The sequence below is a fragment of the Myotis myotis genome, unplaced genomic scaffold, assembly GCF_014108235.1.
Source record: "Myotis myotis isolate mMyoMyo1 unplaced genomic scaffold, mMyoMyo1.p scaffold_m19_p_2, whole genome shotgun sequence".
NCBI lineage: Eukaryota > Metazoa > Chordata > Mammalia > Chiroptera > Vespertilionidae > Myotis > Myotis myotis.
Genome location: NW_023416324.1, coordinates 207,586,855 through 207,604,678, shown reverse-complemented (window position 1 = coordinate 207,604,678; position 17,824 = coordinate 207,586,855). Strand labels below are relative to the sequence as shown.

The following is a 17,824-nucleotide window of genomic DNA, read 5'->3' as shown; positions in this document are numbered from 1 at the left end:
GCCTGGTTCCCCTGTAGTCCCACAGGTGCAGTCTGTGTGCAGAGAGCTGGAGTGTACTTGGTGCCTGCAGGAGGCCCTGACGCAAGCAGCTGGAGGTGGAGCACTGGGCTGGACCAGAAGGAGTTGGGGGTTCTCTGAGGAAACAATTACTTTTCTTACTCTTCTCTTCTGTTTCTGTTTTAATTGATGACTCTCCTCTCTGTGGTGGGCAGTTTCCAATGGGTGGCTCATGCCTGGGAGGGGAAGTGAGTCTGCAGCTTGTGCTGGCTGAGGCCCTTGCCATTTAGGATCTATAGAACCTTAAGTTAGGACACATGTATGCAGTGAGATTAGGCTGGGTCTTGCTATTTTGTACAATTTTAAACTTATTATTGCTGTAAGTTATTAAAGCTTTTTAAAACACTTCTTTTTTTGATAGGGAACACTCAGTGATATGGAGCTCAACCATGTATTAGATGTGGAATCAAATGGTTTACCCTTTATCAGCATTTTCAGTGCAAAATGTTTCAAGCTCATTTTGGGGGGCGGGGGACATGCTTCAGTTTATGTTTGAGTAGAGTTCTGACCCCCCATCAGCTTGGGGTTCTGTGTTGAGTGCACCCCATTCTACCACAGTTGGCACCTGTGCCCTCGGAGCCCTCAGCCTCCAGCACATCTTGTCCCATTGTGGTTTATGAGCAGACAGCAGGATGGCAGCATGGTTCTGGTCTCACGCTTTAGAGCTCCCAGAGCTGAGGCCACCCTGCAGCTGGCCTCCCTGCATTTCTGACCTTCCGTGTGTTTAGTATAATCTTTATAGCATGGTCATTGTTTTCTTCCTCTTACTGTAGAGTCCAGTGAAAGATGATCTGCAGCCTGCCAAAGCCCTGGTGACAGTAAACCACACCGGTCTCCACAAACAGGACAGCATGATGTCGATGCTCACGGTCTGCCAGAGGCAGCTGGAGTCTGAGCTGCTCCTTGTGAAAAATGAAATGCACTTGAGTGCTGAGGACTATGGCAAAGCATCAGGGACAGTGAAGGTACTTAGGCCCGTTTCAGGAGAGACAGGCATTCTCTCTGGCATTTTGTTGAGGGGACACACGCACTGCGTAGACGGTAGACAGTGACATGTTTTCTTCTGAATCTATCATATTCTCATAGCTATTCAGATTTGCTTTGAAATGTCCTACACGTTTCATTTAGGCACTCTAGGAGCTAGTTTTTTTGTTTGTTTTTAATATGTTTTTACTGATTTTCAGAGAGAGAGGGGAAGGGAGAGGGATAGAGAGACAGAAACATCAATAAGAGCGCAACATTAGCAATGGGCTGCCTCCTTCACACCACCTACTGGGGATCAAGCCCGCAACACGGGCATGTGCCCTGACCAGCAATCGAACATTCTGGTTCATAGGTTGAGCACACAGTGACCAGTCTGGATTTGTTTTTTTAATTTCCTTTTCAGATTATTCATTGTTTGCGTAGAGAAATGCAACTGAGTTTTATAATTTTAACTGTTTTTTTTAATATGGTATCTTCAGGGTTTTCTACATATAAGACCATATAATCTATGAACATAGATAGTTTTACTTCTTTCTAATTTGGATATCTTTAATTTATTTTTCTTGCCTAATTGTTCTGGCTAGGACTTCCACTACTATGTTGAAGAGAAGTGGTGAAAGTGGACGTTCTTTCCTTGTTCTTAGTTGAAAAGCTTTCAGTCTATCACCATTGAATATGATTTTCACTGTCTCTCATGTATGGTTTTTATTATGTTAAGATTGTTTCTTTCTATTCCTAGTCATGTTGAATGATTTTATCAAGAAAGGGTGTTAAATTATGTCAAATGCTTTTTGTGCATCAATTGTGTGATTTTTTTCATTCATTTTGTTAATGTGGTATAGTACATTGATTTTCCTATGTTGAACTACCCTTGCATTTCCGGTAATGAATACCACTTGCTTGTGGTATATAATCCTTTAAAATTCAGTTGAATTCAATTTTCTAGTATTTTGTTGAGTATTTTTGCATGAATGTTCATAAGGAACATTGGTTTATAGCTTTCATTTCTTGTACTGTTTGGCATTCGTATCAAGGTAATGCCTCATAGAATGAGCTAAGAGGCATTCCCTTTGCTTCTGTCCTATGAAAGAGACTGTAGAGAACTGGTATAGTTTCTTCCTTAAATGTTTGGTAGAATTACCAGTGAAGCCCTCTGAGCCTGGTGCTCCTTCAGTTTATGGGAAATGTTTGAGAAAGATTAATATCAGTTCTTTAAATGTTTGATAGAATTCACCAGTGAAGCTGTCAGATCCACAGCTTTGTTTCATTGGAAGATTTTGAATACTGGTTGTCTCCTTTGTATTGAGATGTTAACATGAGATTTACTGGTAAACTGATTCACTCATGCATTCTCTCTTTGTCACCTGAGAGATGTGTGACTGATCATCTAAGGAGGAGCATGAAAGGTTTGTTGGGTTGAGAAGTGAATTGTGAGATAGGAGATGTTTAAGAACTGAGGTTTGACTATATTCCATCAGATAAGATCCTGCCAGTGCAGTTGATGTCCAGGTGGGGAGACAGACTCTTGTACTTTCTGCTGTGCCATCTTTCCAGAATCCTCTCCAACAGTTACCTTTTAGGCACAGAGCTTTAAGCCTTGATTCTGTCTTTTTTAAAATTTGAAATCTTAACAGTTTAGAGGGACCAAAGGGCTCATCATGGAATCTCATGCTTAATTTCTCAGTCTCTGAAATTGGCTCATAAAACTGGCTGACAGACAAATGTTACAGCATATAATGCAGTTATTTTTCTGTATGCATGTTCTATCTCACCTGTAGGATAAAGAAAAACTACGGGAGTGTTTTAAGCTGCAGAAAGTTGATCTCATAACTCAGGTGAAACAGCTTCAAGAAAAACTGAACCGTCTGGTATATTCTATGAACTTCCAGAACATTGAGACAGAGGATTTCAACTCTCAACAGCCATTGGCATTTTCTCATGTTTTAGAAAACAGTTTGAATGGTAGTTCCAGTAATGGTGAAGAAACTGAGAAATTGCCTCCTGTTGATGAATTTAATAGCAATAAAATTACACAGGATGTAATTGACATTATTGGAAATCAGGACTCATTGATAAGAAATGAAATGCCAAATGTTCCCATGGAAGACAAGGTAGATTTGCAGGATGGGTCACTTTGTTTACAGGTGAGCTTGCCGAGTAGCTCCCGTGACTTAACCTACACTGAGGAGGCTGAGCCCTTGAAGAATGCACTCAGTGCGATGGACCTGTCCTCCTGGAGCTCCCCTGAGGTTGTCAGGAAGGACTCAATGCTCGAGCCACCACCCAGCCTGCCCCTGACACCCTGCTTGGACGTCCTGAGCCAGCACAGCCTGGATATCTCCTTGAGGGAAAGGACAAATGCCTCAATGCTCCAGGCTGACCAGTCGGGGCTGCTTTGTTCCCTTGGTGGGTCAGCACCAGAAAAGGCCCCTTGTTGGGCAGAGTCTTCGTTGGCCGCAGACAGGGCTCCTTCCGCTGATCCTCATGTGCATCGTATGGTTGTGGTAGGTTGGCTTCCCTGGGTGCTGTGGGTGCTGTCCTGCTTCAATGTCTGTTTGGTGCCCAGGGCCCCAGTGTGTTCCCATGGGACTGTGTCTACATGGCCCGCGGTGTCACAGCGGCAGCCATTGTTGGTTCACCTCCTGCAGGCCTCTGGGCCGGGTGTGGATGAGCTCCTCACAGTCCCCTGGTCAGCTATGTGTAGGGATGGTCAGCTTTCTGCAGGACTAACCCTAATCCACTGTAATGTGAACATTGAGACACTTAAGTGATTTTTGGAAGTATGTGAGATGCATCGTTAGGACTAAGTTTTTTTTTCTTGCGGGGGGACACTAAGTTTCTTAACTAATATTGATTTTGAGAAGTACAGTCATACACTGTAGTAGTTTGCATATGGGTTTTTTATTTAGAATGTTTTTTAGATTTATTTTTGGTTGTATTGCATATTTAACAGGTTCCATGTGTAATGCTAATTAATTTCAGGAACACTTCAGTTTATTATTTTTGTTAGATTATATCTTTCCTAACGGTTTTGGTATTTTATCTTTTTTTAAAATATATTTTATTGATTTTTTACAGAGAGAAAGGGAGAGGATAGAGAGTTAGAAACATCAATGAGAGAGAAACATCAATCAGCTGCCTCCTGCACACCCCCTACTGGGGATGTGCCTGCAACCAAGGTACATGCCCTTGACCAGAATCGAACCTGGGACCCCTCAGACTACAGGCCGATGCTCTATCCACTGAGCCAAACCGGTTAGGGCGTGGTATTTTATCTTGAGTTAGAGCAAATAAAAAGTAAATTAGGATATATGTTTTATTTGGAGTATTATATTCTACCATTTCATACAAAAGTACTTTAATCTGAATTTTTTTTTTTTTAATATATTTCTTTATGATTTCAGAGAGGAAGGGAGAAGGAGAGAGAGATAGAAACATCAATGATGAGAGAGAAACATTGATCAGAGAATCATTGATCGGCTGCCTCCTGCACACCCCCCACCGGGGATCGAGCTCGCAACCCAGGCATGTGCCCTTGGCCGGAATCGAACCTGGGATCCATCAGTCCGCAGGCTGATGCTCTATCCAGTGAGCCAAACCGGCTAGGGCGTAATCTGAAATATTTGTTAATGACTTGTTTAAACTATTCCTAGAGCACTGTGGGTGAATTTGATTACATTATTAGAAGCATGTGACCTCAAATATATCCATAAGGTTTGAACACTTTTATTTGGATTCTTTGTGGGAAGATGATAAATTCAGGCCTCAGAATGTTTCTGTCAGGCAAGTTCAATTCCATGATGTAATAAGTTATTTTATAATCATTTAAAATTCTACCTATTTGAACAGGAGAAAGATGTTGAGGATTTTATCATAACGTCTCTTGATTCTCAAGAAAAGTCAAGATCATCTCCTCTTGGGTTAGAAGGCAAAAGCAATGGAAGTGAAAACAGTGAGTTCTTCATCTTTTTTAAAAACTTTATTTTTACAGTTTCAGAGTCCAAAAAGCACTGAGAATTCCTGCATATCCTTCACAGATTCCCCAGTGCTGACATTTACCTGGTTTGCTGTGTGTACTGCCTATCTTTCTCCTTTATTTCCATTTCTCTCTGTCTTCTGTGTTTGAACATTGCTCAGCCTGTTTGAGAACCTGGATGACTTAGCAAGCTGGCCTGCACTCTCTCAGGAAGCTCAGTTCCAAAGGCCTTGCCAGCACCCCCGAAGTTCTCCTTGCCCCACGCGGGTGCTGTGGGAAGGAGCAGACAGAAGGTCGGAAGCTGCTTTTCCATCAGGTGCCCCCTCCATTTTGCAGAGCTCATGCTTCCAGCCTCCTGAACTGGCTGCTGGTTGCAGGGCTCAGGAATGGGTCTGGGGCCTATGAGCTTCTGAAAGATTCTGAATTCTGATTTGAGGACCCCTTCCCATTAGATCAGGGGTGTGAACATCCGGCCCGTGGGCCGTATAAGGCCTGCGAAATCACTTGGTCTTGCCCTGCCAAGGCATTAGGGGCGAGCTAATTAAATGTTTGACCAAATATAGCAGGCTAATTTGTAAGTTGATAATTTTGTATGGCCCATGAATGGTGTTATAAATATCCAAGTGGCCTTTGGCAGAAAAAAGGTTCCCACCCCTGCATTTGACAGAGGTTACGGGAGCCTCTAATTCTAGACCAGGTTCAGGGTTCCCCAGCCCTGATGGCTGATTTTAGGGCTTTTCCTACCCAGATATCTGCTGCTTGTCCACCTGCTCCCAACCTGTCCTTGCTGTTGGCATCTTCTACCTCCTGTCCTCTCTCTTTATCCTCAGTGTCTGGGTTCTTACCTGCCTTTACCCCGTCCTTGGGTTTGTGTGTGTCTTTTGGCTGTGGCACTTGCTCTGCAGAGTCCTGTGGGTTCTATCTCTCGGGGATGAGGAGACACACATCAACATCTGTGTGAAAGTGACTGAAATATCTGAAGATTTATGTTCAAATCATGAACATTAATATTTTAAACATGCAAAAGACACTTTTTCTTAATGTATGTAGATCTCATCTAAAGTTTTTATTAAAATATTTTTACCATCTTTGTGGTTCATTGATGTTTTTTTCAGGGAGAAGATTGCAGCTATAGGCATCTGGGTGTTTCCAGGCGCAGCCTCACATGGCACAGGCCAGTGGGGGGTCTGACACCCCTCAGCACTCTGCAGAGCATCCCCAGGAATGCCCCTGATAGAATTGCAGTTTCAGACACTGATTTGGTGGTGTTTTATTTAGGTAATGGCTTCGGGTGTGGAGAGACACTAAACCAAGGTTCAGGAGGACTTGAAACTCCCAGTGTTAGTCCTGCAGTGCCGTCCCCCGCCTCAGGAAGCTTCCAACAGCCACTGGAAGCCATGAAGGAGAAGGAAGTCCACCCAAAACAAGTTAAGGTAATGGGTGGTGGGAGCAGGGCGAGGTGTGCTGATGGCTCCATCTCTGGCCCACTCTGCGCCATTGGCCTCCAAGTATTGCATGAGGATCATGCTCTGCTCAGAGAGCTGAGCTTCAGCTCTGTCCTACCTTTGTGCCTCATGTGAGGAGTGTACTGATCCTATCACCAGCTTCTCCACGAGGACAGCTTTGGGAAGCCGCCTTCCTCCTCGCTCAGCCTCTTTGGGCAGGACATAGATGGCCAGCATGCGTGTCCCAGTTCCCCATTGCTCTATAGCAGTGGTTCTCAACCTTCCTAATGCCGCGACCCTTTCATACAGTTCCTCATGTTGTGGTGGCCCCCAATGTCATTGTTACAAATTAAACATAATTAAAGCATAGTGATTAATCACAAAAACAATATGTAATTATATATGTGTTTTCCGATGGTCTTGGGTGACCCCTGTGAAAGGGTCGTTCGACCCCCCAAAGGGGTCACGACCCACAGGTTGAGAACCGCTGCTCTATAGTAAACGGCCCTCTCTTGTTATCACAGACCTGTGGGCAGGGACTCAGGGCCAATCTGTTGGAACTGTTTCTTTGCACCCTGTGTCGGGACACCCCCATGATTTAGCCATTCCATCTGCAGGCACCTTGTCCCCTGAGGTATCACCCATCAGCTGGGACTTATGTACACACCTCCCATGGGGCTTCCTCATAGTATGGCAGCTGTGGTCCCAGGAGAGCCAGGAAAGTCCATGGAGTCTTCGGAGTCTTCATGACCTCTCCATAGAAGTTGGCCCGAGGCCCTACCCTGAGCTGCTCTCAGGCTTCGGGGAAGGATGATGTTCACTGTGCAGGAACCGATGGGATGGCTCCATCATGGGAGTCATCCTTGGAGGGGCTTATATAGAAATTCACTCTTTCAAAACCAGTTCCCTGCTGTTTCTGACGGTTATGGGGGAGGAAAGTTTGAAAACCTCACAGGACAGTAGGTTCTGCTCTTCGATGAAGGCCATGCGAGTACTGTGCAGGCGGCCCCAGCGAGCGTTCCTGGCGAGGGCAGGACAGTGAATGGATGAGTGCTTTCAAGCTGCTTTTCCTTCTTTTTCAAATGCGTGTGCTCTTGTAGGCTTTGCTGCAGATGGTGTATGACGAGAGCCACCACATCCTGGCCCTGTCCGAATACCATGGATACCCCAGCGCACTCAGCAAGGGCGAGCCAAGCACACCCATCAAGCACTACCTGAGGGGTGGCCAGGGCCTGTTGGAGGCAGTGCCAGCTCTGAGGGGGCACCTGACCCCAGCACCCCAACAGGCAGAGAAGGTATTTTCTCTTGTTTTAGAAAACAGTTTAAGTGGTAGTTTCAGTAATGGTGAAGAAACTGACAACTTGCCTCCTCTTGATGTCGATAAGATTTGGAATTGTTTTGCCAAATAAGCAGGAATAGGAAACAAAAGGTGGTCCATGGTGGCAAGAAGACTGTGATATTGACTAGCAACCCTCTCACTCACATTCATGGGCACCAGCCACATGTGAGGGGGCCAGGCCTTAGCCCACAGGGTCTCAGTGTCCACTTTGCAGACAAGGAGCCAGGGAGGCCAGGAAGGGGCAGTGCAGAGGTGAGGGCCAAATGTGAACTATGTCCAAGGGAAACCAACCTGCCATGGCTTTGAGGGAATAGTGGGAAGGACACTAGGCTGAACCTGTAGGGAGGAGGTCCAGAGCAGGTAGCCTAAGGGTGGCCGCCTGTGCACGTCCACACCCTGTGTATGCACACACATGACCCCAAGCCTCTACTCTGTGCAGTCATGTGCTCGGGCATGCACTTACCAACGTCACTTCTGGCCTTGGGCCTACCGCAGACGCAGGCCTTGTGTTGGAAAAAGGTTTGCCTGCTGACTTTGCTTGACCTTGTTTCCATCGTCTTCAGTGGTTTCTTCTCTGCTTGGATGGCAGCATTGGCCTTTCTTGCCCTGGGCAGTCCGGGGGGTGCTCATGTGTCTCCTTTCCTTTTGGAGTAGCTCCTGTTCTAGCCTTTAGATGCATCTGTTGCAAACACTGAGCTTCTTGTTCTAATTTTAGGAGCTTTCTGACACCTGCCTTGACTGGAGAGGAGAATTCCTACAGGTAGTCCAGGAGGCCTTTGAAAAGGAGAGAGAGATGCTGACGGTGGAGCTGCAGCCTCAACTCGGCGGCTCTGACCCCAAGGCCCACGGTGCTCTGGTGGAGAGACTGCAGAAGGTGGTCCAGGAACAGGTAAGCTTGGGCCTGGGTTACCTTAGAGCTTACCCCTGTTTCAGCTGACCTGGGAACATGCCCATGACTGAGGGGAAACCCTTCTACACACCGAGTGTAATACTGCATGTTTCTGCATGAATTCTATCACACAGAAGGAAAGTTATGTGCCTCTACCCTCCTTTATGCCTCACTCTGTTCTAGAGATAACTGGCCTTCCCTTGAAAGGAAAAGCATTTTCAGATTGCCCAGCCCCAGGTTATGAGCTTGAGTCCAGAGTCAGGGTGTGAGGTTAGTCAGAGCAGCCCCCAGGCACAGGCCAGGCCCGAGAACGAGACCCAAGGTGCTGGGGGTGAGGGTCACTCATGTCCTCAGCGAGTGCATGCTTACCTCCCAGCCAGGGATAGAGTCAGTAGTGGAGGCTTGTGTGTGCAGAGGGTGTGCTGCTTCTGCCTGGAGCCACCAGCACTTGGGACATGCTCCCTTCTCATCCTGTTTCCCCATGTGGGTGGGCTCCTCATCCCTGCGGAGCCTTCCTATCTGACTGCTGTCCCTCTTTTGCCCCATCTCCAGGGGGACCTGCAGGAGAAGTCCTTGGAGCACCTACGTCAGTCCGACAGGAGCAGCTTGCTGTCCGAGATCCAGGCCCTGCGAGCCCAGCTACGGCTGACGCACCTGCAGAACCAGGAAAAGCTGCAGCAGTTGTGTGCAGCGCTGACCAGTGCGGAGGCCCATGGGAGCCGGCAAGAACACCAGCTGCGCAGGCAGGGTGGGTGCACCCCTGAGAAATGTGCCCACCTGAGGTTCACCTGGTGGGTAAGGTGGCACACAGGTTAGCAAAGCTCCTCTGGACTGACCAGAGCTGGATCTGGTGGCAGCAGTGACATCCTGGTTTCTTCAGGTCCCTGAGTGCAGGGAATGTCAGCCTTGTCATCAGAATACGGTGGCTGGAATATTTCTCAGTTCATAGAACTCTGAGACCAGTCAGCACAGAGGCTTTGCCAAGAGTGCTGGCAGATGGTGAGGGGCCTGCTGTCTGAGCAGATGTGCTGGGTGCCAGCAGGACCTAGTCTGGGAGAGTCCCTGGAGCTTGCACTGGGCTTAAGTCACTGTTATGGTTTGTACATTTAATTAGATTCGTTGGGTTTTTTTTTATAGAGGTGCTCATGTCACCTGTGAATTAAAAAAATATATATTTTTTCTTTCCCATCTACCCCCTTCTCTCGCTGACCACTGGTCAGGCCCTGGAGCACGTGGTGAAGGGAGTGTCTGGCCCTGCTCCTGGCCACGGGAAGCACTCCATGTCTTACCCTTAAATTGGATGATAACTGTGGTCCTCACAGAAACCCTCTGTTAGCTCTGGCAAGTCCCTTCTCTCCTTAGTTTTGGAAGCTGAATGATGGCCAACTAAGTCTGTCTAGTGCAGTGGTTCTCAACCTTCTTAATCCCGTGACCCACAGGTTGAGAACCGCTGGTCTAGTGGGAGCAGTCTTGCATTTTGGCTGTGACCCCTTGTCATAGTGCATTATCCTTTGTATATTTCTGGGCTGGGTTTGCTCATATTTTGCATCTGCATTCATACGGATTCTAGTCCGTAGTGTTCTTCTGGTTTTGGCATTGGAGGAGCGCCAGCTTTGTGGAGGACTGACATCTGTCTACTCCCCTTCTGTTTTCCAGAGGGGTTTTTATAGAACTAGGTTTATTTTTTCCTTAACTTTTGGGAGAATTCTCCAGTGAAGCCCTCTGAGCTGGAGTTGTCTCTGTTGGGAGGGTTAGCAGAGGAGTGACAGATGGGATGACATTTTAGACCACAGGGATGGTCACACCTGGTCTTCCTGCCCCCAGCAGGGAGGGCTGTGAGCAGCCTCCCACATGCAGGTCCATCTCGGCTTAACTCCAAATTCAGCCTCCAGGGAGACCCTAAATCTGAACTGCTGCAGGGGCTGAGGGGGGTGTGGCCCAACCCGGGGAACCATGTTGTATTGAGGCCTGGTGCTGTGTGTGTTGGAGGAACCAGCAACAGGCAGATGGAATGTACCTCTGGCACCATCAGAAGCAATGCCTTTTAGGTTGTAGAAACTTCATTCTCCCTGTCTCCTTAACTGACTTGTCTATAATTAAATCGTCTGTACAACTCTCTTTGGACTCATGAATAATGCTATTTTATGTTTTCTAATCTTTTTCTTAGTTGAGTTACTGGCATATAAGGTTGAGCAGGAAAAATGTATAGCGAGTGATCTACAGAAAACCCTCAATGAAGAACAACAGAAAGCAAATAACGCCCGAAAGCTGCTGGTAGCAGAGCAGAATGCAGTCAAAGCTTTGAAATTGGAACTTTGTGAGTGTAAACAGGACAATGAGAGGCTGCTGAAGTCCCTCAATGACGTGCAGAGGGAGGTTCTCCAGCTGAGGTACGTATGGTACTGCCTTCGTGATACACTGCCCGCTAGCCCCCAGGCTGTCATCAGACCTTTGGTAGAATAAATGAAAGTTACATAGTTCTCACCACATCATTCTTGGCAGTGAAGTAATGGAGCCTCGGTGCCATGACTTGTGCTGCATGCTCAGTAGGTATTAGACAAAAGTGTCCTGCTCCCCGTGTGTTTAGAGCGAGAAGGCGGGACTGAGCATGTGTGCAGATAATGAGGAAGCATTATCTGCCTCGGCCTGGGAGCTCCCGGCCCCTGAGGGTAGGACTGTGTCCCTTCAGAGCGTTGTGCAACGTGGGGTTTGACTACCTCTCTCCCCACACAGGTCTGTACTAGACAGCAAGGAGAACGACCTGAAGGCTGCACTTCAGGAGCTGGAGAGCGAGCGCAATAAGGAGCGCGCCCTGCAGAGCCGGCTGGAGCAGGAGCAGCTGGAGCACCTGCAGAGGGAGGGCCAGGACTCCAAGGCCCTGGAGGTAAGGGGGCCAGGATGGGAGCTGGGAGGCCGTTCTCTTTGATGCTGCTTCTGATTCTTTTTGTGGATGGTGAGCCCAGGTGGCAGGGTTTTGGGGCAGTAAGGTAGGGCTGCGTCTTCAGGTAAAACACTCAGCAGCTTTGCAGTGACAGAGGGTGTGATGACCATGTGATGCCAGCGCTGCACCACATGGTCCCCACCGTCTCTGCGAGCTTGGTTCTGCAGAGTGGACATTGCCTCCTTCCACACAAGGCACAGCCTCAGAAGCCGGTGTCAACCAGATAAACTGTAGTGACCCAGCTCCTGTGCGAGATGTACAGCATATGTGTGAATCTGTGTTTTGTTTGGCAGCTTGATGACCACGTGTCCAGCAGGTGTTCCATAGTCCTGGGCAAGCTGACCATCAGTTCCCCAGTTAGGGCAAAGCTGTCTCTCAACAACACAGACCATGGTTCAGCTCAAACTGCGTGTGTGTGGTCTGTCCTCTTAGTGTCCTCAATGTTGTGGTTCTAAGGAAGGGAGAATGAACCCAAGATGTGTATGTGTGTTTACTCAAAAAGGTAACAAAAATTAGTATACAGTTGACCCTTGAAAAACACAGGGTTGAACTGTGTGCATCCATTTATATGTGGATTCTTTCAGTTGACCACTGTTCTAAGGGTCAACTTTATATTGGGAGTTGGCATATGCAGAGTGCTAACTGTGGTTACATGCAGATTTCTGTCTTCGAGAGAGGTCTGCGCTCCGAATACCCACGTGGTTAAAGGGTCAGCCATACATACTTTTCATCCACACGGTAAATTTCAAAAGGTATAATTGCTGGTCGAAGGTTAGCAACAGAAACTTGGGTGGAAAAACTGTTTAGATACTTTTCTCCAGTTTTAATTTTTCCATCTTATATTTCCCTGATCCAGGAGTTAAGAATATCTTTGGAGAAGCAATACGCTCAGAATAATCGACTGTGTGTAGCATTAAAACACGAGCAGACAGCAAAGGACAACCTTCAGAAGGAGCTGCAAATTGAGTCCTCACGCTGTGAGGCGTTATTGGCGCAGGAGCGGAGCCGGCTCTCCAAGCTACACCGGAACCTGGAGGCTGCACAGGGCCGTTCGCAGGAGCTGTCTGAGGCCTTGCAGCACGAGCGAGTCCTGACGGAGCAGCTGAGCCGGCGGGCACAGGAGGCCTGTGCTCACCAGGAGACACAGGCACACCGTGCTCTGCTGCGGAAGCTGAAGGAGGAGACGACCCGGGTGGCGGAGCTGCAGGCAGCACTGGAGAAAGTGCAGCAGCACGCCATGTGCACCCAGCAGCAGCTGGAGGCTGAGGTGCAGAAGCGCTGTGCAGAGCTCGAGAGAGAGAAGGAGGTGAGTGCCAGGCTGAGGTCCACTGTGCAGTCCCTGCGGACCCCCAAACCAGAGCTGAGCTGTGATCGGGACAGGGAGAGGGAGAAGCCCACACAGCTGCAGGCAGAGTTAGAGCAGTTACACACGAGGCTGGCAGAGCAAGAAGGACTCAAGGACATGAGCAGAAGAGTGGAGACAAGGCAGAGCCGGGCAGACACGGACAAGTGGAAGAAGTGGCAGAGAGACAAGGAGAAACTGGTGAGAGCCGCCCTTGGCCAATGATAGCACTTAGCAGCTAAGTTGGTAGGGTTAGGATGACCCACAGGACGGGGGCTTGTTTTGGTCCCTTCTGTTCGGCTGGCCTGTACAGTCCTATGCTGGAAGCAGTAACTACTACAACTCCGTGGCAAGGCTGGAAGCCTTTTACTTTGTTCTTTTTCACGGTTTAGATGTTGGGGGTCCTGGCAGTTCTACACGCAATTCAAGGACTGGCTTTTTCTATTGGGATCCCAATAGGCATTGTACCAATAGGCATCTGTAGATCGCTTTGAGAAGTATTGTCACCTCAACCATGTTCAGTCTTCCCACCCATGAAATTAGAAGGTCTCTCCATTTATTTAGGTCTTTTATTTCTTTCAACAATGTTTTATAGCTTTCAGATGATAAGCTTTGCACTTCTTTTGTTAAATTTATTCCTAAATATGTTGTTATTTTTGTTGCTGCTGTAATGGAATTACAATTTTAGTTTTACTTCAGACTGTCCACTGGTGTACAGCTGTCCATTTGACTTTTGTATGTTGATCTTGTTTCCCTCAACCTAGCTGCATTTGTTCATTAGTTCCAGTATTTCTTAATGGATTCTTTGCGATTTTCCATGTACACGATCATGTCCTCTTAACATAGGCATAGTTTTACTTCCTCCTTTTCTATCCCGTGTCTTTATTTCTTCTTGCTGCCTGACTGCCCTGACCAAAGCTAATGGTGCAGCGTTGATGGAGGTGGTGAGGGGACGCCGTGCCTTGTTCCTGATTGTAGGGCAAGCAGTCAGTCTTTCACTTTAAGTATGATGGGATTTTTGAGATGCCCTTTATCTGAGGAAATGCTCTTCTATTCTTAGTTGTTTTAATCTTTATTATTTTTTGAAAACACATTTTTATTGATTTCAGAGAGGAAGGAAGAGGGAGAGAGAGAAGCATCAATGATGAGAGAGAATCATTGATAGGCTGCCTCCTGTACACCCCACACTGGGGATTGAGCCCACAACCTGCCCAGCCATGTGCTCTGACCAGGAATCGAACCGTGACCTCTGGTTCATAGATCGACGCTCAACCACTGAGCCGCACCAGCTGAGCAATCTTTATGATTTTTAATCATAAGAGTATTGGATTTGTTTTTCATGGTGTCTTTTAAGAGCTATGGCTTTTACATTTTATTCTGTTGATGTGGTGTTTTGCATTGCTTTTCATACGGCAAGCCATCCGTGCATTCCTTGGGATGAATCCCACTTAATTTGGTGTGTAATTCTTTTTATATGATGCTGGATTCAGTTTGTTAGCATTTTGATAAGGATTTTGCCTCTCTCCATACAGGACATTGGTCTACAGCTTTATTTATTTGTGGTATCTTTGGTTTAGATAACACGATGATTTGAAGTGTTACCTCTCTTATTTTTCGGATGGGCCTTAACTTTAGTTATATTTTATGTCAACCAAAAGCCTTTGTTTCTCATGCATTGACATTTACTTTGGCCTTTTAAGAAATAATTTCTAAAAACATGGAGGGAAAAAAAAAACGTTTACAATTTCTGTATTTGCAAATTACAAAAAGTTTTTTTAAATGCACAATGAAAACTAATGGCCTGGCCTTTATAGTAGTTAGCTTGCCATGAAGCACTTAAGAAATTAATGTGTTTCTAAGAACCAAATTCTAGGTTTCTAAATGCTACAAGGATTAATCATATTCCAAAATACTATAAAATTATTTTTGTAGATTAATATGAGGGAAGTGATTAATATTTTTAACAGCTTTACTGAGCTACAACTCACATACCATTGAGGAATCTTTACAGTAGTTGTAGTGTTTTATCGCCAGACATCTTGAAAAGTGTAGTTTGGAGGTGTGACAGAGAGTGGTCAGTGTGTGGCCAGGAGGCGTCCCCACTTATTTGTGGAGGCGAGTGGAATTAAGCTCTTGTCTGCGCATTTCAGTTACACAGACTTCTCTTCCCCATGAGGAGGCCCTTCCACCCTGTGCTCTCCTCGCCACACTGCCTTTGCCCTCTCTGGTCACTCCCAGTGGAGACGCAGGTCCTGCGTCCTTGGCAGTGAGTGCATCCTTGCTGACTGACTTTTCTCAGCACCTCCTTGGTGGAGAGCTTTGTATCAGGGTTTTTTCCCCCCACTTAGTGAAACCCCAGGGCACCCCCAGATTCATGGTGTGCATGCTCGTGTGCATCTTCTATGTCTGTGCATGTTGTGTGTTCATGTGTACACGTACATGTATGTTGATAATGGGGAACTAGAACTCGGGCCTGTGAGGCTTCATCCTGTGTATGTCAGTGTCCTGGCCCCTCTCCTTTGTATCTGGTGCTTACCTTGGGCCTGTAAAGCTTGGCCATTCTCAGAAATAAGCACAAAACCTCAGCCCCGAGACTCTGCAGTGTGGGATTGTGCTGTCCGAGGCAGGAGCTATTCTGACCCCATGTCACATGTGGAGTGCCCAGTGTGGATGTCCCATTGGGGGTGGCGTGCAGGGCAGAGCAGCCCAGCCCCTGGGTTCGACACTGGGCGGAGCCCCATGGTGCAGAGCTAGGTTTCTGGACTGTGTGTGATGGTCTTTTCTGCTCTGCATTGACAACAGAGAGAGTTGGAATTGCAGCGCCAGCGCCACGAGCACAAGATCAAGCAGCTTCAGAGAAAGATGAGGGAGCTGGAGGCCAGGGAGGCGGCGCACCTGTCCCCGGAGTCGGAGCATCTCCGAGAGCAGCAGCAGGGTCTGGATTCGATTCGGCAGCAGCTGCTTTGTGCGGCAGGGTTGCTGACCAGCTTCATCAACCAGACCGTGGACAGGTCAGTCACGGGGAACCAGCAAGTTCTGTGTGACCCTGCGCATTTCACTGTGAACAGTTCTGAGCTTTAGGTGTGCCTGCAATTTTAGGTCCATGTTTAATGAAACTGACTCTTATTTCTTGTCCAGCTCCACAAGCTTCCCACAGAACCCCAAAAACATTTAAAATAATACCTAAAAATGAGTTACGGACAGCACTCTCTTGCATTCTAATATGACAGAAAATGAAGGTTTCTTTTATATTGGCTTGTCCCACACCCCTTTATAATTATTCACCATCCAGAGAGTCCAGACCCGATGCCAGCTCCCACCTGAGCCCACTGAACTGGGAAGAGCCAGTATCTGCTGTGTCTGTCTTACCTGAGGCTCTGGGGCTGCCTGCCATTCACGCTACCAAAATTTGTTTCATGGTTGACTAGCCAAGACTGAGGTGTTTTGTTTGAACAGAACAGTTAATATTGACATTTGCCCTTCTCTGTATGCACAGAAACCAGGTAAACACAGTTCTCCTGTCTGTAGTTGGGTTTAACTGATAGAATACCAAAGATTTATTTAGGACACTATTCTAGTAATGGACAAGATCCCGGCAGGAAGCAGCAATAGGAGGCAGAAGTGCTGAGGGAGCCCCAGTGGTCAGTGGCCGGAGGTTTTTGAGCTTTACCGACTGTCCACTTCAGGGTTGCACTGCCTCATGGCTGCCACCATCACTAGAGGGGCTCCCAGCAGCCACCTTTGTGGACAGAGCATGGCTTGATGAAATGCTTGGCAAGCATGCTACCGGTGGTCTATGTGGGCTTGCTCACAAGCTCATCTTTGTGGCGTTGGTTGACAGTCGGTTGGAATCCATATGAACCTTTTAAATGTTTATTTTTATAGGACAGTTAATGATTGGACATCATCAAATGAGAAAGCAGTGACATCTTTATTTCGGACATTAGAAGACCTCAAGTCCCAGCTGAGCACATCTGGCTCTCCCCAGGTGAGAACCCAGCTCCTCCAGGTGAGAGACAGCTTCCATGGCCTGCCTCCTCTGGCCACCTGGGCCCTGGTTTCTTTTTTATTTATTATTTTTTATTTGTTCCTCCCTCATTGCCTCCTTCTTGTTTTTTTGAAGTTGGCAGTCTGGATGAGTGAGCACGTGCCTCCTCCTGTGTCTGGGAGGGGCCAGGTGCTCACTTGCGCTTTCTCTGGTGCCTCTCAGCCTGGTGGTCTGTTGTGCTCCCGCCCAACCTGCTCCTTGAGCATTTGTGTTGAGAGCCAGAGCAGTTTGGGTCTCTAAGACTGCCTGGGGGAGCACTGCACTCCCCATCAGCTGCATCGAAGGCATTTCAAGTTGCTGATATGAATTACTGATCAACGTTCTCTGATAATTATGAAATCTTGATATTTACCTGAGAGCAGCATGCATGTGGACCTGCTCACCCTTGGACCTGTTCGCCCTCTGACCCACTCGCCCTCTCACCCTATTCCCTCTGACCTGCTCGTTGAGCGCAGTCAGTGGATGGGTGCAGTGTGTTCTTGTGCTCTTGTCTGTCGGGCACCATGCCTTCTGGGCCCGCCGCAGGCTGAAGGTTCCTCTGATTATGAGAAAAGATAATGAGCCTGTTTTAAGGGATTTACTCATTGGGCTTCAGGGATGAGTACATGATGTTCCGTGGTCACCTTGGGTGCTGCCTGTTTGTGGTGTCAAAGAACATTGTATCTGTGACAGGCCTGCTCTAGTCATATAACTCCATTTTGTGTCAAGTCTGTTTCATAGAAGACCGGAAAGAAATGTGATTTGAAAACTTTTATTATTTCCTGTCCCACAAATGGACAACTCTTTCCAGCTCCACAGGCTTC

General features: G+C 47.3%; 1 protein-coding gene across 20 annotated transcripts in view; it reads left to right on the top strand.

Moving 5' to 3' along the window:
- PCNT (pericentrin) overlaps positions 1–17,824 on the top strand; it is a 90,223-nt gene that overhangs the window by 61,376 nt on the left and 11,023 nt on the right. For 13 of the 20 annotated variants that reach the window (XM_036347857.1, XM_036347861.1, XM_036347860.1 and 10 more), the window contains 12 exons: positions 831–1,022; positions 2,820–3,545; positions 4,891–4,993; positions 6,296–6,450; positions 7,563–7,757; positions 8,517–8,690; positions 9,243–9,438; positions 10,858–11,080; positions 11,424–11,574; positions 12,488–13,174; positions 15,776–15,984; positions 16,859–16,961. In XM_036347857.1, coding sequence (XP_036203750.1) covers positions 831–1,022; positions 2,820–3,545; positions 4,891–4,993; positions 6,296–6,450; positions 7,563–7,757; positions 8,517–8,690; positions 9,243–9,438; positions 10,858–11,080; positions 11,424–11,574; positions 12,488–13,174; positions 15,776–15,984; positions 16,859–16,961 — 3,114 coding nt within the window. The remainder of the gene's footprint in view (positions 1–830; positions 1,023–2,819; positions 3,546–4,890; positions 4,994–6,295; positions 6,451–7,562; positions 7,758–8,516; positions 8,691–9,242; positions 9,439–10,857; positions 11,081–11,423; positions 11,575–12,487; positions 13,175–15,775; positions 15,985–16,858; positions 16,962–17,824) is intronic. The other 7 variants (XR_004973867.1, XR_004973866.1, XR_004973868.1 and 4 more) reach the window with 2 other exon arrangements.